General features: G+C 45.2%; 1 protein-coding gene across 5 annotated transcripts in view; it reads right to left on the reverse strand.

The window, feature by feature from the left end:
* The window catches only part of Vldlr (very low density lipoprotein receptor), a 32665-nt gene extending 13371 nt beyond the window's left edge, over nucleotides 1-19294 (reverse strand). The window contains exons 1-5 of one of the 5 annotated variants that reach the window (XM_051199567.1): nucleotides 19044-19294; nucleotides 18300-18457; nucleotides 5870-5989; nucleotides 1914-2036; nucleotides 452-574 (exon numbers count right to left, since the gene is read on the reverse strand). In XM_051199567.1, coding sequence (XP_051055524.1) covers nucleotides 452-574; nucleotides 1914-2036; nucleotides 5870-5989; nucleotides 18300-18381 — 448 coding nt within the window. In that variant the 5' untranslated portion in view covers nucleotides 18382-18457; nucleotides 19044-19294. The other 4 variants (XM_051199568.1, XM_051199569.1, XM_051199570.1 and 1 more) reach the window with 4 other exon arrangements.
* Between the last annotated feature and the right edge of the window lie 3032 nt (nucleotides 19295-22326).

Raw genomic sequence — 22326 nt, forward strand, 5'->3', positions numbered from 1 at the left:
GGCAGAAATGATTGTATCACACTCAAGTAACTTATTCCAAGAAGCTAATCTAACTAAATCTTTGAATGAGTTTGCTGGCCCTATTGCCTTCTAGTTCTATTGAGCCAAATGTAAGGAAGGCCCATGAATTAACTGTCATAAAAGAAAAAAAGCCCACAAAGCCGCTGCCTTACTGAGGAATGCTAAATGTACTGCGCCGAATGTAAGCACCAAGATGACTTCTCTGCTTGCTTCTATCTGCCTAGAGGATATACCAGGCAGTGGCCATTTACCAGGAAAAAGGCCTTTCACTGTTTTATGGTGGTTAGGAGGACCAATATTGAGCAGACAGCAAAGCCACTGAAAAGTGACTCAGGGGCAATCTGTCTTCCGGCTTAAGTTAGCATCCCTTGCCCACCTTTCTTTAGGGAAAGGGTCTTTGGGGTATGCCACTTCACACTGGTCTTCTTACCACAGTTTTCTTCATCTTCTCCATTGTCACAATCATTTTCACCATCGCATCTCCAGGACACTGGGATACACTGAGTAGAACGGGCGCCACAGCTGACTTCATTTATGCGGCATGTTCTCATATCTGTTGATGACATACAGTCTCAAAAGAGCCTCCAAACTGCTCAGTGCAAAGCTGCTGCTCCCGTGCTGCCTGGAAGTGCAACACCTGGGACTCAGTGGTCAGGTACATGGGGCACACCGACTAGTGAAAGCCAGGCAGATTCTTCGCCAGCTCCGTCCTTAGAAACTATGCCAAGCAGGGCCACCTGGCAGGCGACCCGAGAACCTTGACCATGTCACTCCTTCAAGGCTCTGCGGCATGCTCAGCTCTGGCTTTTGTTTTACTTGGCACAGTTAAGTTGATATGTTGGCCTGCTTCTAGTCCATTACTTGTGTTTGGATATCAGTGGGCACACCAGATATTGTCACCTAATCCTGACTCTATTGAAGGTCAGATGGGCTAACACCTATGAGACCTTCTATGATGAAACAGTAGCCTTCTTAGGCCTCCATTCACATTTTTCTTTATACATGCAAAGCAGGAATAATGACATGACTTTTACCATGTCATTAACCGCTGAAACATGGGGCTGAATCTGTATAGATCCTGTCTAGGACCCTCAGGTCTCTAACTCACAAACTTGTTCACTTCTTTCTAGAAAATGAAAGTTCCACCTTGGCCATTTTCATAGTTATATCTTTAACCTAAACTTGGTTCATGTCAATCCTATTTCTTCTGTGTCAGCAGGTCTCTGCTGCAATGAATCTTCAGACATTTCTGTATCTTAACATCCAAATGACCCCGGGTTATTTGATTCCATCACTCCTTTCTCTGTGGTCTTGGGACTTTCTCCTGAATACCAGACTACAGGCAGAGAGATATAGTTGTACCTTTATGAAGTTCTTCTTACTCAGTAGCAAACTCTAAGGCCCCTGTATTAGGTTACATATTTGTTTAAAATCCCCAAATTACCCTGTTACTAATCGTCTTGCTGTTTTTTATAATAGCATGTTTTCATGATATGAACATCTGTACATTTCAAAGCTTATGTGTGACCCTTAGGAAACCTTCACATCTTGACATAAATTCCAGGATCAGAGTACCATCTACTCAGGTATTGTCAAACAGCTGAAATCTATGCACCTAGTCAAGGAGTTCTTAATTGAATATGCTGGCGTCAGTCTTAAGTATTCAATGGCGAAGCTACCCAAGAGAATGTCAGTCTTGTTAGACTAGGGGAAGCAGTCTTTAAAGGAGATGGAATAACTGTTAATAGCTTGAATGACCTTCAAGTCAGTTGGCCTCAAGTTCAAGGCAGGCAAAGAAAAATGAATGCCAAGCAATCGATAAAGCATCACTTAGAACAGAAACAGAACAGCACAAAAGAGGTGAAGTCCAAAGCAAGTCAAGGCACACTCACGGCACTGTTCTGGGCTTTCATCAGAACCGTCTTCACAGTCAGGGTCCCCATCACATTGCCATCTATTAGGAACACACTGGCCGTTTTTGCACACGAAGTCAGACTCAGCACATGTCTTCTTTACTACAAGAGTTTATACTCAGAGTTAGAATTGAAGTCAATTACCCCATATTTTGGTCTGTTTTCCTTTAAAACCAATGTAGAATCAGTTGACTGATAATTCAACTGTTGGCATCTAGGGAGACTTTAGAAAGCTTATTTTTTTTTCCCTCATAGTTTCAGAGCAGGGAGGTATTCATTGGAGAAACTTGGAGGACAATAAAATCAAGGGAAGACAAATGGCGTCCACTGTCGTATGACCTAGGGACATCTTAAAATGAACTTGTCAATTTACGATGCTAACACCATGGATTTTCTCCAACTCATTCACGAACTCTGAGGTGTTTTTCTCCAAGTCCATTTTCTGTCCCTAAAATGGAACACTTGGAGTAGGCAATTTATAAAGGAAAGAAACTTCTTTTATCTTAAGGTTCTGAATTCTGGGGATCCTAAGGGCACAGCACTAGCCCCTGCTTAGTTTTGGGTGAGGCCCTCATGCCTTGCTTTCTAGCCCACTCTCTTAGTAATTGATCTGGTTCAGAAGAAAGGATTTCTTCCCTCTCACTGGTCTAATCACTTCCTAAGTACTGTGCCACCTCTCCACACCATACTATTCACAATTACACTTCATCATGAGTTCCAGAGGAGACAAACCACGGAAAAGAGTTTAACAACCAAACACTCCATCCTATAATTGGCCCTCAGGATATCTGTTTGCAGTGGAGTGTATCTGTGTGTCTTAATAAACTTCATACCCTGACATCCCTACAGCGATGTACTAGGAGGGAGGTGATTAGGCCATGAGGATGGAGCCTTCACACGTGGGATTGGTACCCATTAGAAAATTATTCGTGTCTGTTTGTGCTCACTCTTCTCTCTCCCTCCCTCTCCTTCTCTTTCACTCTCCTTTTCCCTCTCCCTCTCTCTTATCCTTGCCCTCTCTTTCTCCCTCTCCCTGTCTCCTCCTCTCCATCTCTCTCTTTGTCCTCCTCTATCCCTCTCCTGTCCTCTCCTCACTCTCCTCTACCATGGGAGGACCCAGTAAGAAAGCAGCCATCTGAAACTCAGAAGTAGGGCCTTTATCAGACTCTAAGCAGTCTGCCACTCCTTAGTTTGCGGACTTCCTAACACCCAGAACCCTAAAATCAGATAGCCATCATTTAAGCCCCTATCCCTATGGAATTTTTGTCACAGGGGTATACACCAAGACCGTTGCAGGGACATTCTTCACAATGCATGCACTTAGTGCTGAGGTGTGCTGAGGCTTCTGAACTGAATACTGCCACTAGGATGGGCCTTCTGGGGCATCCACTAGACACAGTTAAAGCCAATTATAACACTTATAACAAATGGTAGAACTTGGAACTCAAAGAGATTTCAGGCCTTCAGCCAAGGTTTGGTTTAACATCAACCAACTGAAAGTCACTGAAGCTGCCAGTACTAAGGCCCAAAATTCACAGACCCCATTCATATAGCCTAAGGCAAAATATCAATTCTACTACTAATTCTTCCCAGGGCAGGACTTAGAGTCACAATACAATGTGCCATTCATTCATTAGACCAGGAGAGTAAAGACAAACAAACCAGGCAGCTTGCTCACAGTACCAGTGAAGGAGTCCCAGAATCTAGAATGCTTGCCAAAGCAACCAGAGAGACACCCACACCCTGTGATTGTCTTTTTAGACTAGATTCCTCCATACCTCTATGTCTATACTTTCTGCTTAAACTTCAACTTTAAAGCGTCCTTCTAATCAATAGTCTGTGTTTGTAAATCAGCCAAAGCCTGAAATGTGCTGCAAATTGAAAGGAGATCCCTTGGCATGTGGGGTTTAAACTAGGCAGAGGTCTTAGAGGCTAGAGCTTACTCTTAAGCCACTCTCATTTAGCCTTTAAACTTGGGAGATAGTCAGTTTGTAACATTCAACATGGGTTGATGAATTATGATGGTCCCTAAGGGATTATTCATATCCTTGAACTACATAGCTAAGGAACCATGGAAAACCATGCCAGCTCATAAATCCCCCCGTTTCTAAATTGCCATTATGCAGTGTTAACACAGCAAATGCTATACAAGGCTGGTGTTCTCCTGGACCCATATGGAAACAGAGACCAGGCTATAGGGCTTATTGCTGTAATTCAACCCACGATTATCTCTGTAAGTTGCAAAAGAGAGAAGAGGGGAATGGCCATAAAGAAAGCAGATGGTTTTGCAAAGTGGAAAATGTCATGATGATGTGAAAGATCAGTTATGTGACAGAGAGTCTGAGCAAAGATGAAAAGGACACATCTTCACAGATTCATCTTTCTCAGTTCTGAACGTACACTATAAGGGCAAAGAAAAGATATTCGAATCATACACAGACAGGCAGATAGAAAGTGTTCCACACAAGAGGGAAGTCATAAGATACTTCAGGAACTCACAGAAGCAAGTGACAAATGGAATGTACAATCAAATTGATTATACTAGGTGTAAGCTCAAAAGTGAATCCTCCCCAAAAATTACAACCAAGTATGGGTTGAAGGTTAGATGGGGAAGTTGGAAGGAGGCTTTGGAAGTTTTAAGTGCATCAGATCCCCTAGATCTGGAGTACAAGAAGTTGTGAGCTGCCCAATATGGGTGGTAGGAATTGAACTTAGGCCCTTGGGAAAGGTGTATGCAATCACCACCAAGACATCTCTCCAAACACACCCCTCTTCCATTTGTAAATGTATAAAGTTACTTTTAAACAGTCTCTGTCTGACTCTATGCCTGGTCTTTGAAGGGACCAGCCCCCTGCTTTAGCAGCCATGACAGGCTGCAGAAAAGACATGTAGGCCCCTGAGTCAGCACATGTCTGACTCCTTGCCCCTCCTGCCCTGGTCATGGTCACTAGGAGGTCAGAAGTTAGCTGGCTGGGCTGGGCTTTACAGTACAAGAGCACAACAGTGACATGCAGAGAGCATAGCAACCACCCTGGGAGGGCCTATAGGCCATAACAACCATTTGACCAATCAACACAAGACAGGTCGTCCAAGCCTGGAAGCTCACCAATCCTGAGACTGTCGCTTACCCCTAGACACTCCCCTTGCTCTACTCAATATATTTCCTGCCTAGTGGTTTCTCCTGGTCCTTCTATCTGCAGTGATGAATGGAGAAATGACCTGAGTTAATGGCATTAGGTCGTAAACAATAAAAGACTCTTTGCTTTTGCATCGGAATGAATCTCTTGATGATCTGGGGGTTCAGAATTTGGGCACAACAGTCTTCTCTTTCCTTTCTCAGCTTTCTATAGCACCTTTGTCTGAGGTAAGATAAACCAAGTCTTGCCCTATGAGAGAAATCCCACTAGGTGATCAAACTTCCATATTCAAGTTGACTATTGGTCAGCTGGGAAACTCTGCCTTGAAACTTTGCTGAGGCCCACTCCTCCCTCTCCAAACACTGCACCCTCAGAAAGATCACCAAAAGTCCAGACTTCTCTCCTGATGATCAAGGCCACTCCTACAGGGAGTGGTCCCTTGCTTGCCCTGCCCCCCCCCCAAAGTCATCCAGAAGTGCTTTGCTCAAATTAAACCTGGTCCTTTATTTTTTAATTCAGCTTGATTTGGCTTACTACATTGGTAGAAAGACTTAATATAATATCGGCGTATGGAAACCTTTCAATTACATCATGTCAAATACCCAATTATATGCCTCCTGATAAGTATAGATTCATTGGACTCCGAGTCACAGCAAGACTTTTAAGTGGATTTTATTTTACAGAGTCTCAATACGTCTGTCGAAACTAAAAGAACACCTGCACATGTCAATGAAATGCATAAGTCCAATCAAGAATCAAAGCTTGGTGAGAAGTGAGACTGCCCAAATCTTTACTTACCACAGTTCTTTTCATCGCTGCCATCTGCACAGTCTTCATCGCCGTCACATTTCCACAGCAGAGTAATACAACGGCCATTTGTGCACTGGAACTGGGAGTTATCACATCTGGCTCTTTTCCCTAGGATGAGGAAGGAACATTGAGTGACGCATACATAGGAGGTAAGTTAGAGATACAAGGTCCCCAAAGCCCAGGTTAGGGACAACTTCAAACTGAGCAAACCATAACATTCTAGGGGTCAACCTTAGATGGGTTTAGGGGACAGTGAACAAAAGTAGCCAAGTTCTTCATTGGCCAACAAACTAAAACTGAGCAGTAGATTTCTAGCCTTTCTCCCCGAGAGGCACAGCTGAGTTACCTTGTTCCAGGTAGTAGAATACAAAGAGAAAGGAATTATATGGCTTCTAAAAAATCCTACCACATGCTGGCCAGTAATGTTTTAGTCAGTATGTCAATATGTACCTCATCTCCAAGGGTGATCATAAAATTACAATGGAGCAAGATAATTCCCAGCATCCAGAGAACATACAGCTGAAGAACCAGTAAAAGAAAACTGCAGAAGAAAATCAACAGTGGAAGGGTTAGGAGAAGATTCCAGATTTCAAGTAGCTCAGGAATGCATTGGAGAACATGGACATCCAATACCAAGATGTCTCACTGACATAGAAGAGTGTTCATAGAGAAATGTCTGATTGAAAAGAAGAAACAGAACAACCAAGCCATCATGGTCATATTTCTGAAATGTCTGAAGGAAGGAAGAACCTGCCTCAGAGAGCGCTCCAGTCGTCTCCTTCAGGAGAGAGTCCAGAAGGCCTTACTGTTGTAGAGGATGCTGTTTGCACATTAGTGTCCATAGGGTGAGATACTGACTGGCCCGGCCCTCTATAGGCCTAGGAGAAGGTGTGTGTTCATGTGTTAGTTCTTAGGAAAAGTTTTAAACACACACACACACACACACACACACACACACACACACGAGAAAAGCTTATAAAGTAAGCATATAAAGAAAATATTTTTGTGTAGCTATACAGCATGTGTTTTAAGCTGTTTTCAGAGTTTACATTTTTAAAAAGTGGGCCAGTGAGATGACTCAGTGGGTAAAGGTGCTTGCTACTGAGTTGACCTCCTGGGTTCAAGCCCTGAAACCCAGGGTGGAAGGAAACAAACAAAAATTTGTAATGTTTAAAAAGAAAAATAAGGATAATCCATTGTTGAAGACAGAAATATTTTATAACCATTTTCTAAATTGAGGGCTCAATAATATACAGTGTTTCTAAAGTGACAGCAATGTACTAGGCCTTGGCTTTTACTTATCATTTACTCACAAGCTCACTCAGCAACTTCCAATCCTGAAAATCCATCCAAAATAATCACCCTATACAGAGGTACCATGTTAATCTTTACAGATATATTCTTTGTACCCTCTCCATGTTTAGATACATTTGGATACACACATACTTGCCATTGTGTTAATATTTAGTGCCAGTACCATGCTGTATACAGACAGCCTAGAATCCACAGGCTAGCCCACATAGTATAGGTATGAATTTCCCTAAACCAATGTGGTGGTTCAAATGGGAATGACTTCCATAGGCTCATAAATTTTAATGTTTGGTCCCCAGTTAGTGGAACTGTGTGGGAAGGATTAGGAAGTTTCAAATGCCCACACCAAGCCCAGTGTCAGCCTCTTCTACCCTGTCTCTGCCTGATGCCTGCAGGTAGACCAGGATGATTGCTTTTAGCTCTTGGTCCAGTGCCATGCCTGTCCACCAGATGCCATGTTTCCCACCATGACAGTCATAGAATAGATCCCCTGAACCTGTAACGAGCTCTCATTGACAACTGTCTGTTAATAAGTTTGGTTACAGCATCGCATAACAGCAATAGGACAGTAATTAAGACAACATTGCTGTGTGCTTTAAGTAAAGGGGCAATGGATTGCTCAACACTGTAGTTCTTAGGACGTTTCTCTATCATCATGTGATGCATGGCTATATCTCTAAAAGAACAAGGAACTCATTTTCTTTCCCTTTAATTCTCCTCAGACCTAGAGGTGAGATGGCTCAGCAGGAAATGACACTTGCTGCCAATCTTGAGTCATCAATTATATCTCTGGAACCTATAGGGTTAGGAAAGAACTATAAGTTGTCTTATGGCCTCCTATGTGTGCTATGGCACATGTGCACACATATACACACATAAATAAATAAATAAGTAAATAGATGTATTAGAAATCCTTCTTATGTCTAAAAAAAAAAAAAAAAAAATGGAACAGTGATCTTGGGCCAGTGGAATCAATCCAAGATTAATGAACCTAGCTAGGTCAGAAGCACAAGGGGCCACCACAAGACCTCTGGACCCTTCTTTGTATAAACTGTGCTTGTGTGTGTGTGGCCAACAACATGCAGACAACCCTAATTCTTTAATAGCATTTCCTGGACATATCCACAACTTTATCCAAGAGTGACACTGCTATCACAAAGAGCAAATGACTTGTGACAAAGAGAAGGTAGAAAGGAAGGATTGATAATGGTCCTGAGTCTTTAAAATGGATGCTTCCTTTGGAACATGGGTGTTCACAAACCAACTCCAAAGACAAGTCAAAAGCATCAAGAAAGCTTGGCTAGGAGGCAATGGGGTGCCATTTTTAATTCAATGACAAGAGGAGAGCAAGCTAGAGCCACAGAACTGACTCCGCTTTCCTGAGTTCAGTTGCTTTGGTTCCTTATGGATATGGCTTTTACAGAGGTGTGAACTAAGGCTCCATGGAGGCACTCCATGGCCAGGACAATCTGGGTGCTTGAATCATTAGCACATCTATCTTTCTGCAGGACCAGATTGCTTTGTGATAAAAGGTTCAGCTCTTGTCCCTTCAAGGCCTCCCTTAAATACACTGCATAGACTTACCAAACCCAGCATGAGGCCTGGGGTGCATGCAGATTGGCTGGGGGAGGGTGGTAGCAAGCCGAGAGTCTTCAGATTTCCTGCTACCTCTCTCAGTATTTGCAGCTGGGGCAGGCTGGCATAGGAACAGACAGGGCAGAGGCAAGCACAGACTGGAACTCTTGTGTGAAATAAACAGTGCTCTAGTTGGTCTCCCTAGTGTCAACTATGCCCTGTTGTCTGGGAGAATTCTGCACTTTGTGGCTAATTCCCAAAGAGATTAAAATTTGGCACATACCTTCAGGTATGATGTATATTGCATTTAAAACTCTATGAAGTTTTCTGCTCTTAAATGTTTAGCAAGCTAAAGCTTAGCTACAAAGCAATGCAATTTGATGATATTTCCTACCAACATTTCATAATGCTTATTCATTCTACAAACAGTTTATTGAATAAAAAATACTAGCGAATTACAGAGAACAAAAGGGAAGCATCAGTTGTTTGTTTTTAGTACCAGTAAGCCAAGAGTGAGGTACCCTACTGCCTCCTCCCTCCCATTGTAGAATGTTCTCCATATTCTCCAAGCTGGAGATAATTGTTCCAGGGGCCATTTGCTATGAATCTATATCCTTGCAGCTTTGAGGATGGCAGGAATCTACTTTAAGGACTTGATTAGAAAAAGGATTTACAGTCTGAGAATATAGAATAAAATACCCCGAGAAAGGACAACTCATTGTAGTTAGGATATAGTAAAAGCTGAGAGACTGTCACTTTAAGGGCTTTCATTCTGAAGGGTAAGTCAAAGTGAGCCAAAAGCATTACCACTTTATATAGTGAGGGTGATAAGCTTGTCATCAGACTTGGAGAAAGATTTAGAAAAAAGAAAGAGAGAAAGAAAGAAAGGAAGGAAGGAAGAAAAAGAAAGAGAGAAAGAAGGAAAGAGAAAGAGGGGAGAGGGAGGAAGGAAGGAAGGAAGGGAGAAAGAAAGAGAAAAAGAAAGAAAGGAAGAAAGAAAGAAAGAGAAAAAAGCTGCAGAATTAGATCTGTGGGAGAAAACTTCCTCAGAAATGTTCCCGTGTGATGAATTTTGTAGACACTCAAGCTACCTTGGGACTAAAGCTAGCATATAACATGCTAAGGCTAATAAACAGTTCATGGTCATTCTGGACTCTGGATTTAGTTGTAACATCCAAGCTATCAAACAGTAATAGGTTATGTTGAAATCCTGGAGGTTTGGCTCAGGACATGGATGAGGACAGACATAAGCATTTTTATCTGCTCACTTCAGTATTCCAAAGCAGAAAGGAGTTTAACTTCTACTTTTTCATAACTTATCTGTCACCCAGGATTCCAAAAGTTATATGTACACATGACACACATGACCCTCCCTTAACAAAAAGAAAGAATTTACACAGGGAAGACAATGGAAGGCAGCTATGCTCACCACTATACCACCAACACATGTCAGGGAAGACAATGGGTACCAAGATGTCCCTACTTCTGTAAAAGACACTGGAGAAAAGGATGGGTGGGAAGCCATCCAGTTTGATAAAGGACCCTCTAAAGAGAAGCAAACAAAGACCCTAAGCTTTCTGCCCATGCTCTTCAGATTCTTAGCTTCCTAAGCACTTTAGTGGCTACAACTAGGCAGAAAGTGTTCCCTGGTTCTGTTTAGTTCTCTGGCTTATGCACAGCCAGTAGAGCTCAGCCTCTAAGTTGACTGAGTGCAGAGCCCTCAACCACCCACCTGGAATACAGTGGGTTTTCCCTACATGTCCCAAAGATTCTGTCTCTCATCTGGGGGTTCCGCCTGAGACGACTGCTGCTCAGAGGTTGAGGACTGAAAGCCCCACATGAATTAAGAAGCTTTTGGCTCTCAAAGCTTTGGGGATTATAGGATTGTAGACCCATAGTCTATTTTCATCCATGAACGCTAAATCTCAAATTCACTATTACAGTTCATGGAGGGAACAGAATGGGCATGGAATCATCCACAACCACGTTTCTTTTCATCGTTAAGCTGGGCTAAAGCCACAGTGAGGCATAAGTAGTCTCAGCACTGGAAATTCTAAGGGACTCTATACCCCTGGACCTCTCTGCTCCAAAGGGTGGGAAGCTGGAGTAAAATACAGTTTACAGTGGACTCCTTAAAACTGCAGCAGTCATAGAAAACAGTGTGGGCCTAAAGGGATGGGGGAGGGAGACAGAGTGGCGAGGCATGGAGCCTTAAGTTCTTCTGTGAAGAGATTAAACTGTCTAAGTTCCTTCTAGCAAGAATACCTCTCTCCTTTTGAGCCAGGAGATGTGAGGTCACTTGTATCTACCCACTTACGTGGCTATTAAAGTGAGTAATAGGTCCCCAAAATTTCAAAGAATGTTCTGTTTTTATTGTCACTGGAATGCTTACTCAAAGTCATCCATGTCCTAGGAGCTTTCCTCACCTAAAAAGTCAACACTGATTGTGACCCATAACCAGCAGTTCACTGGCTTCAGGAAGCCAGTGTGTGGGGGTTAAATGCACAGGGATGTCGGTTTGCTATTATCTAACTGGTTCTGTAAGGGTTAACATGGAAAATGAGCATGTGAGCTTCAGTATAATCCTGCTTTGGTCTGACAGTGAATAGCTTTCAGGAGAGACCATGGAGTAACGTTTTGGCAGGAGTCCTCTGCTTGGGTATCTGGAATATTGAGGAGATGCTCAGAGTATCAGACTCATTGAGAAGTTGAATATATAGGGGTTTCATGTTGCCATACTCTGCCAGGCCTACACATAAGGGTGTTGTCATCTGCTGGTGTTTCTTCAGTCCATTGCTTTTGGCACTTTTAGGGCCACCAAGGGTATTTATTTTTAGACTTCCTCAACTCTACTGCTTGCTAATTTAATGCCAATGCTTCTATTCATAGGCTCAAACTCCTTTTAGGACAGGCAGACTTCTGAGTCAGCAAAAAAAAAAAAAAAAAGTTCTCCTTCTCCTACGGGAATGAGAGGCTATCAGTGCAAACACTGCCGAGTAATGAACTATACAGTTCAGTTGCCACAAGTTGTTCCACTCGCACCTGACTGAGAGCATCTTACATTCATAGCTATAGCCAAATGCTTTTTATTGTTGGTCAATTGCTGCTCTGCAACCTCTCAGGTCTTAATTCTTTAGTTCCACCTGACCTTTCCTCTTTCCCTCTTTACAGTTTAGGAAAAGAAGAAAAATATAGTGACTTGCCCAAGACTACCCTGGGCTGACCTAAGATTTGAACCCAGGTATTCTGGTTCTAAATCCTATACTACCAAGTACGCAAACTATAGGAACCAACTCAGGACTGCATAATTCTAGAATATTCCATTTGCTTGGAATGTAGCTACTATACTCTGTCTTAATCAAGAATGAAGTGGTTTTCCTCCTTAAGAAGATACTCTACAGTATAGCTTTATGGTTGAGATAGGTTCTGTTTCTTGTTCTCATGTAGCCTTTTAAATATGCTGCTAGAATTTCCATAATGGCTTTTTTTCTGGAAGGACTAAGTCTCTTTGTTTTCCTGACTAGGGTGCATTAACCAAGTCATATCTCCACCTTATCTGCCTGGGGCTGGAGAACAACATAGGGGACACCAGCATGAAGACCAAAGTTACAGAGACAATAAATCATGGAAGAGTCTTTGTTTTCAAGGCCGTAATACTAAATATACTGTTAATCCCCTAAACCCTCATGTCTGTCACTGCATAGAGATAGGAGATGAAAGGAAGCCGTTTATAACACATATTGATGACAACCTGAGTACAGCTGTTGGGCACGTTATAGGTAACATTCTTCATTCCCATGCCTTAGCAGACATACAGAGTAAAGCAGTTTGTTCCCAAACCTACCTTCTTCTCTTGTGTCTTGCTTAGCTTTAGTTGGCTTGCACTTACTCTAAGTCAGTAGCCCAGGAGGGAGCCCAGGTTCTTCTCTGCTGACATTGAGCCATCATATCCTGACCATGTCTAATCCCTCATCTCTCACTTGCTCTAAATTTGAGTCATCCGTCCCTTTGCCTCCAGGCTGTCTCATTCTCTATCCAAATTCAGACAGTGATTTAAGCCCCTTAGGATACCCAGAAGGGCCAAAGATAGGATCATTTCCGGGCTTCCCACTGACTCCAGGATTGAGTCTCAGTTCCCCACCAGCTTCCTCTGACTTTTTCCTTTTAGCCATCACCCACCATCTGCTCAGGCCACCACAGCTAAGCTAACAGCTCTAAAGGGCCTCCCTTACTTCCCCTGTCTTTGACCATCCTCTCAAATGCTTGGTTTCTGTTTGTCCATCTGGTTCCTGTTGTCTTCCCCACAGGATCGGGTTTAGATAGCACCTCCTCACTGAGATCCTCCGGACACTTAAAAATGTCCCCAGAGCCAGGTATGATCTGATTTTGTTCCCAAAGCTTTTCATACCTGTCCCTGTGCCACAGTACTGAGGGCTTGTCACCTAGCATCCAAAGACTTGCTAAGCCCTGGTCAATAGTCTTGCATGTATTAGTTGGTTAATGAATTAACCTGTAAATCTGTTCTGCATTGTAGACTTTTGTCAAAATATTTTCCCAGCTTTTCTGTAGTTGGAAGGAAGTGTGGCCTGCTAAATGAAGTTTTGCCTGGTAGAACCCCCTGAAAGATTCCTATGCCTATGAGAGTACTTTCATCTCATCTGTGTGGCAAGTTATCATTATAAAACAACATACCTTGCACATCTATCTGATATTGGTATGCCAGCCATATTTCCATGTGAGAGAGGTTCTAACACACATGGAAAATCTGGCAAGGTGTGGAGGTTGGTGTGGAGTAAGGCACAAGTCTTACTTTGGACATGCTATGGCTTTTTGGGAATGCTGGCACTAGCCCACTGTGCTTCTGACAATGGCATATTAAAGTCTAAATTGCCTGTGATTTTAGGGAGACATCATGAACTATGCTGGAAGCAGCATGGGGGAACTCTCTAGACATCTTCAGTTGATGTCTGTGGCATTCATGATTAAGGAACACCAGCTCAGCTCGGCTCTCTCCATTTACACAGCTTCTATGCTCAGCTTATTTCAGATCTCAAGTTTCCTGGTTTGACTTCCTACCCTCTCCACCCCCCAAAAAAGGCACAAAGAAGCCAGCTCTCTGGTTTCTGTATTGGCCATCAAGTGGTCTTGAGCAGATGTACAAGGGATGCTGGCTTTAATTTATAACTTGCCTGGTAAATCTCCCTGCCCGTTAATAACTTAAACCTTAGGAAAGCATGCTTAGGAAAAGCAAAGATCAGATCTAGAGAACAGAATAGTACACTACAGTCTGTGCAGGAAATGCTCTTATAAATGTGTGAACTCTCAAATGTCCAACATCATTTTCAGGCAAACTGCACATTGACCTACCCCCTTACCTCCACTGCCAAAACTAATTCTGGACACACAAAGACTACTGACCACCTTGCTGACACTGATGCCCCAAGCAAATGGCAAGACTGGCCACTCTAGTGAGTGCCTGACTTTTCCACGTTGTAAGTTGTAGTTTCTTGCCCAAAATATACTTCTTAAATGTTGACTCTGGCACCCTCTGCACAAATGTTGAAACATTTCTGGGAGATCTCTATGCTTACTCTCCCTATACATAGCAGATTCTCTCTTACATTTTTAATTTGGAGCCCCCCCCCCAAAAAAAAATGACTGGCAGGACCAAATCATCTACAAATGAAGGCAAAGCAGGCCCAGTTGAAGGTGCTGTTTGCTTTCTCACTTAGCTACATCTCACTTCTCATGTCTAACTTGTTGGAATTGACCATCTTCCGGTAACATTTCTAGTGTTGGAAACCAACACTGGAGCTTAGCAGAGAGATACTGGTTTATATCGAAAACAAATATAGAGGGGGAAATTGAGCCAGTTTTCACTTGCAAAATCAGTTTCTCCAAGGACTGGGTTATATTATGTTTTGGGGATCTCAGAGAAAGCTACCAGTCCTCAGATTGTCCCCTCCTCAGTGAGGAGGGAAAATGGCCTTACATGCTCCTGTTCAATACGTATGTTTCACTGATAAACTCCAAAGAAGGGCTTTTATCTTTTTTGAAAGCTGTCTACTGTGCTATGTTCTGGGTGACCTCTTGAGATTTCTTTGAACTCGAAGAATCTATCTCCTAACATGTGAAGGGCAGCTGCCTTAGTATATTGTGAGACTCGCTCCTGTACGCCAGGTACGTATGGGACAAGCACAGTTTCAGGCCCATTTTGGGTCTGTAACATGCTTAATGTCTCATAGGCTAGCATATGCCAGTAGCTTTCCAAAGCAAGGTCAAGTGAAGCCATTCAGGGTCAGGACCAGAGGCTAATGAGGAAACTAACTACCCCATCTCCATCCTGTTTCCTCTATTGAGAATAACTTTACACTCTGTGAGGGACCAGGAAATATATCCTATATATTTTCTCTTCCTATGCTATTTAGTATGTGGCAGGGTTTAGGAATCTAACCTTGAAGCCATATGCCTGAGGTCCTATCTGCACTCCTGACCTTAAGGCTGTGTTCTAGGACATTCTGTTTTACTGGTCTGACATTGTTCAGGGGTCACAACAGCTCTTTGGCTCTTCCAGAACCATCACAAAAGCACTGGAGTCGAGTGAAATCCTGTCTGTGGTTATTCATTTCTACAGAAGCAGAAACACGATGATCAGGCTGGCAATTGTTTGCAAGGTAGAGATGGCAGCCCCTTTACAAGTATTGCCTAGTGTTTGCAAATGCAGTTTGCTGGCCTGAAGTCTTAACATGTGCCAGCTCTAATGAACTTGTACTTTACATACATGTAGGTCTCGGGAGACTCAGGCATAAAGTGTTCAAATAGCACAGGACCAGCACCAGAGTTGCTGGCAAGTGGATGATTCTAGGCAAAAAGTTCCAAGATTTAGGAAATACATGACCCATTTAAGTTTAGATTATGACCCTCTCTTAAAAAAAAAAAAAAAAAAAAAAAAGAACACCCTTGTCTACATGGCCTTTCTTGGATGTAGATGAGATTGCTATTGTCTCTCCCTTCTGGTGCTCTGGTAAGTTAGGCATTATTTCTCCTGGTCTTCTAGGTTCTTTCTGTGGGTACTCTGGCATTGCCAGTGAACCACTCACTCCCAGAGCAAGAGGAGTAAGAATCATTGGGCATACTGAAGGAGAACTTGCAGAACTCTGGGCTTGAAGACTCTATAGCATCTAATATCTTAATCTATATCTAGGCTGGAGGAAAGAGTCACAGAGCCCCCATGTATTTTGCCACCAGCAGTCCTTGTAACATCTCCTGTTAACTTCACTTGAGTTCCTTGCAGAAAATCAGTGCACACCTGCCTGTACTGTGTCAGGTAGTTTGGAGCAGCCTCTGAGTGTGTATGTATATTGGGGGACAGGGAAAAGGGCTGGACAGAAAGATTAAGCATAGAAGGCCAGGGCCAGAAGATCAGTCCACATGTCTTGGTACTTTGAACTTAAGACAGACCATCTGGGTTTGCTTAGGGTCAATGCCTGCTTCAACTGACTCCAAGTTTGGCCAGTTCAGAAAGAACTGCTTCCCCACTGTGACGATTTAGCTGTGTACCAGGATCTCCCTTTCACTTGGGGTACTGTCATATTCCACTTGCAGGAAAGGAGGAGCAAGGACATCCTCACTTTCCTGATCCCAACTGAACTGACTTTTGGCTAGCTCCGTGCAGCAGCCTGGGGTGCTTTCCTAGCACCCCCTAAAAAGCAACACCCAATGGAAAGTTAACAGCACGTTAAAGATTCCCAGACCACAAAGGGACCTGCAGCTAGAGTGACTCCTTTCTCCCACCTCTTTGGATTACAGCCAACAAAGTATTTTATACATTCATGTTTTTAAATATTACAAAATATATAACGCAAGTCAAGTCACTCTGAGGGATGGTTTAATAAGTTAACGTTACTCATCCATTAATGACTAATGTAGGCGTCTGAAAATTTTTGTTAAGCAGGACTTCTCTGGGCTTGTAGGCTTGCCACACGTAGTATTCAGGCGTCACTACACACGGACACTTTTCAGAGTGCAGCAGGAGAACGCACCAGAAGGAACAGCCCCTTTGAGCCTGGCTAATCTTAAAGGTAACCCAGCTGGGGCAGCTCAATTAAATCGGAGAAAGCACGTGACCAACCTAAACGCAATCCAGTTGCCAGCCAATCGCACGGGGCAGAAAAGCCCTGCCCAGCTTCTCACGCTCGGGACAGCGGAACCAAAGGCTCAGGGACGCTAGGAGACTTAAACACCCCAGCACAGGTCGACAGACTTCTTGACCATACACTTGAAAAGTTCGCTCGCTCTCCAGGACACACGTGACCGCACGCAGGCGGGCCTTCTAAGCTACTCCGCCATAGGAGATGGGCACTCTGGACTCTTTAGTGCTGGGACAGCATTCTGCCCTAATTACCTAGAGCTGGTTGGCAAGCAAGCTCTTTGGTGTCACCTCTTAAGACCTCTAAGACCTCTTCAGTGGCCTGCTAAGGATCAAACGGGACTTTGTTAGGAAGGCGTCTTATCGCCTGCTCTGAAAAGTTGTGCAACCCAAGATGGGGGACTAAACACGCAGGGATCCCAAGCCAGTGCGCTGACCCCTGGGAACTAACGATAGTAACCCCCGCCCTCCCCAAGCCACAGTCATACCCCAGCTCTAGCACTACACTTTCGATCTATTGTGTCAAATAAAAGCTAATTGCAGTCACTACACTGGGACTCAGTTTCTGGAAGGTGGGGGAGGTCACCCTGAACGAAGCTTGGCAAAGTAACCTGATTAAGTCTGGGTCCCACTCCCCTCCCCCGTTCAGTTATCTCAGAGACCCAGAGGTATACAAACGCCGCAGTAGCGGCGGAATCCCCAGGGAAAGGAGAAAAGCACTCGGAGGACAGTCCAGTTAAAAGCCACACTTGGAGCCGGAGAGACGGCCCGGCGCCTGGGGAGTCGCAGTCCCGGTGCGCAGCACTTGTCATGGCTTGGCCTCCAGGCTGCCGCCCACCGAACGTGCGCCTGCTCACGGCTGCGTGAGGACTCCCTGCCCGGCTAGCACCTGGCGCCCGGTGTCCTCGGAGACGCCCACCTTCACCCACTGTGAGCTCTCAACCCTGCTTAAGTCTGAGGGGCGCACCCGGGCTTCCAGGCCCGGTGCTCAGCTACGGTCCTAACAGCCCGCCTGGCAGAGGAGGCAGAACCATTGTTCAGTGGCTCCAAAGCCCACATCCCCAAGCCCTTGTCAAGGGGGATGAAAACCATGTAAAACAGAGGTTCTGGGAAGAAAGGGGACACAGGGGAATGACAACAAGTTCAAGGGACGCTTTAGGACACCCTAAACCCCACCATCCCCCGGGCCCAGCTCCCAGTAGCCTCGGTTCTGACAGCTCAGAGGCGCCACCCGGGCGGGGAGGGGAGGCAGGAGAGGAACGCGGAGAGGCGCCTCCTAGGAGGGGGGTGGGCAAGAGGAACCCCAGGGACCCCCAAAACGCAGAGATCGCGGACGCCCCGGCTTGTTACGGGCCGAGTGCGGAGGGGCGCGTCCCCACTCACCGCTTGTAGAGGCGCCGCTGTCCCGGGGCGCCCAGCACAGCGCGAGCAGCAGCCACAGCGCCCAGCGCGCGGACGTGCCCATGCTGCCCGCCCGGATGGTGCCGCCGCCGCCGCCGCCGTCGTTGTCGCCGTTCGCTCCGCACAACAAGTTACCAGCCCTTCGGAGAGGAGGAAGGAGGTGGGGGCGGGGAGGGAGGAGGCGAGGAGGAGGGGGAAGGAGTGAGGAGCCGGGAGCACGGAGAGCGCGGAAGGAGCGGGCACCCTTTCCTTGCAACTTGCACGCTCTACTCCCCGCCAGCCACCCACCCAGCCACCCACCCAGTCACCTCCCCCGCCGAGGCCCCGGTGTGAGCGCGGACCCTGCGGGCGGAAAATAATGCAGGCGTTGCAGAGGAGGGGAAGGAGAGGGGAGGGGACGGCGCGGGAGGAGGGGGCGGGGAGCCCGTTCGCCAGGGACAGCGGAGCTAGCGGTCGGGGGCACCCACTCGGGCGGCAGGAGCGAGGCAGAGCTGCGGGGGGACCCCAACGGGGGAGCTCAGTCCAGCAGCTCCTGCACGCGCCGCTCTCCCGCGCGAGGTGCGGAGGGTGTGGGGGCAAGTGGCAGCGTGCGTGCGTGAGTGGCAGTGGCTGTGGATGTCGCCGCCGCCATCCGGACGGCTCCAGGGGCCCGGCTACTCCGCGCGTCGGCCCGGGGCTCACGGGGGACCCGGGGCGGCCGCTGGTTGGCTCGCACACCGTCCTCACCTCCAATCCCGGTTGCCTGCCCTAATTTCCTGATCCAGGGAACCTGCGGCCGCAGCAGCTGTGCGCTCCCTAGCTCCCTACAGTTGCTACTGTACCCTCCTGGCGCTGGGGCCCAGAGCGCTGATGCAACTATTGCTGCTGTTGCCTCCACCTCTGGGTTGATGGGGCTGACAGTTGAGGGGTCTGGGGGCGGCAGGGAATGCTCTCCTGCGCCCCTAGGAAGGGATGGTATTGTGAGGTTGGTAGGTAGCATCTTCCTAGGGACTCTTCTTTCCAACCTGAAAGTGATGCAGACAAGGGGTGTGAAGGCTCTGCTGCACTGCTTTGGGGTTCCGGAGTCCTGTCTCAGTGGCAAACTGAGATGCCATTTTGATAAAAATTAAATGTGTCTTTAAGTGTGTGTGTATGTGTGTGTGTGTGTGTGTGTGAGAGAGAGAGAGAGAGAGAGAGAGAGAGAGAGAGAGAGAGAGAGAGAGAGAGAGAGAGAGAGAGAGGAGTTCCTCTGGTTGTGGTTGTGGCTTTTCCTCTGTAATAGAACAAGACTAAAATAACCGAGCCTGGGATGGGGAGGAGGGAAATTGCCAGCACAGCTCTGCATTCTCTCATCAACGATTATAGTTAATTGCTAATTGTACAAAATGATAGTTTGAGGGCCTGTAATTAAAAGCTTAACCTTTTTTGGGGGGGTGGGGAAAGGGGACCGGGGTAGATTTATTCTTGGTATACTTTGTAACATTCAATTATAAGTGTTGGTGGGGAGGAGGGGGAGAAGGAAGCAAAGTCAACTCTCCCAGAAAGGATGGACTTTTGGGGTTTTGCCAGACAGAACATGAGTCTAAGATTTGCTCTTCCTGTCCTTCAGTTTTCTTGAGCACATTCCCCTGCTTGAGATGCCTTCTCTGCTCTGGCCTAAGCAGAGAAGAGGGGTACACTGAGCTATTTCACCTGTTATTACAGTGTGTATGTTCTCTTTTTGTAAGTTACTGTAATTTGAATGAAACAGAGTTGACAGATTCCACATTTCACATCCTAGCTGTCTTCTGGCTTTGTCTCTCCTTACCTTGGTTCTCCTGAGCAATTGTCAGGCTTCTAGGAGGGATGTTTATTTGAGAACTTCCTGTACCCAGGGGATGGGGGTAATTCTCAACCAGGACACATTCTGGTCCCTCTAATTTATCCTCATCATGACTGGCAAGCCCACATCCAGATGGGATCTTTCTAAGTTGCTCAGTGTGAATGCTGTTTTTGTATAAGTGGTGGGTAGGAGATGGGCAAAGCCTGCACCAGCCACACACGTGTTGCATCGGAAACAAAATGCATGTCATTTTACAGGTGCTCCCAGCTATTATTTACCTCACAGACCAAATTGAGAAGGATGGTCTAACTTTAGGTCCTTATAATCTTCAGCATCTCTGGGGACTTGAAAAGCTCATGGTCACTTTCCAGCTGGCAATATGGGTGGGAACATAAGAGAAGTCAATATTAAAAAGCTCAACATTAATGAGTCTTTGTGTGTTTATTTTTAATGTTTTCCTTGAGAGAGAAATGTACACTAAAAGAGAAATATTGATATGATACAATAAAATGTACATTTGACAAACATGTATTCTGCTTTCTAGCATAAATAAACAGTTGGTAGGGTTATTAGTATTAGCTATGGCTCTGTGCTCAGTCCTGTAGCTTTTTGTTCAGTCATTGTTACTCTGCCTCTGATTGGCTGTGCAACTTCAAACAACCCCTCCTTTTTCTCTGCCTGCCTTCTGACCTGTAAACTGAAAACAACAACAACACACATAATAATCAAAATTTTCTGTGGCCTCAAGAACCAGCTGGCCTTGGCATTCATTATTATCAGAAAGAAGTTACAAGGAGGCATGTATGTGATTAGTATAGTGAGTAACCAATAAGGAAAAGAATAAATTGATCATGAATTCAGGAATTCAAGATCCAGGTATGTCAGGAGTCCTATTTACTCCCACCACACGAATCAATTTGTCCAAACAGCACACATTGAGCAGTGCTGGGAGGTGGGTGGTGCTAGGCAAGGCAGCCGAGATGGATACATGCTTATCCATGTATCTAGGCCGTGGGAGCTAGGCAGGGTAAGGCAGATGTGGTGAAAATTCCAGCATGTTACATACAGCGTCAGAATCCAGAGTTGTTTGAGATGCTGTAAAATACGGAGATGAGGTCAGGGCTGCTGCTCAGTGATGGATTGCTTGCCTAGCATGCACACTGTTGTGCATTCCACCTGAAACACTGCAAGAATGAATGCATGAATGAATGAGTAGGATTACAGGGAAAACCCAAGTGAGTTGGGTGTAGGATGAGGCTATAAGAAAAGGCTTTCTCAGGTGCTTGTCCTTGAACTGATGTACTCAGCATTTTTCACCCAGTAAGTCACATTCCCAGCTCCACCTTCTTATTGTTGGTTGGGTTAAGATACTGCCTTTGCCTAATTAATGGAGAGAAGTTAGAGGGCATCACTTCCAGACAGGGTTATTTAGTTGCTTGTGTGAGGCTCTCCATTTTTGTCTTCCTGGCAACAGGAGGCATTCTAGAGGTGGCCAGGCCATTTGTCCATCTTTCTGATTGACTGCATGAGCAGTTGTACACACATCTTTGATGATGTCTGTGAATGAGAAGGATTTTAAATACATTTTAAAGGTTTGGAGACATATACTCACATATCATAGACTATGTTACAAAGTCTAAAATATTTATGATTTGCCTTGTTAAGGAAAAGGCTTGCTAATCACTAACACAGAGTGAGGAAACAGTTTATGTTGACTTAACCTACGGAGAGTTTTACGCAATGCAACCTGGAAATAACTTTACTACATTGGGAAGAGGGGAGAAGGGCTTAGAGAGGAAACCAAGACACGAGAGCAGCATGTGTCCAAGGTAGTGAAAGGAATTCAGAATGGCTCTATATTGATATATTAAAATATATATTGATACTGATATATTGAATAATTAAAGCTTGACTGAGGAATCAGAAAGCAAAGTCAGCCTCAAGGTACAGAAATCAGGCAGTGGTGAAACACATCTTTAATTCCAGCAGCCAGAAGCTATGGGGTGGTGGTACATACTTTTCATCCTAGGACTCAGGATGAAGACGTAGATGGATCTCTGAATCCAAGGCCACCCAGATATACACAAGAGTGACTAGGTATAAAAGAGAATTATAGCTCACACCTTTAATCCCAGCACTAGAGGGGTAAAGAAAACAGGAGCAAGCAGTCAGCAGGAGGCATTCATTCTCCAGCTACACGGGGAGAGG

This window comes from Phodopus roborovskii, unplaced genomic scaffold (assembly GCF_943737965.1).
Source record: "Phodopus roborovskii unplaced genomic scaffold, PHOROB, whole genome shotgun sequence".
In the NCBI taxonomy this organism is placed as follows: domain Eukaryota; kingdom Metazoa; phylum Chordata; class Mammalia; order Rodentia; family Cricetidae; genus Phodopus; species Phodopus roborovskii.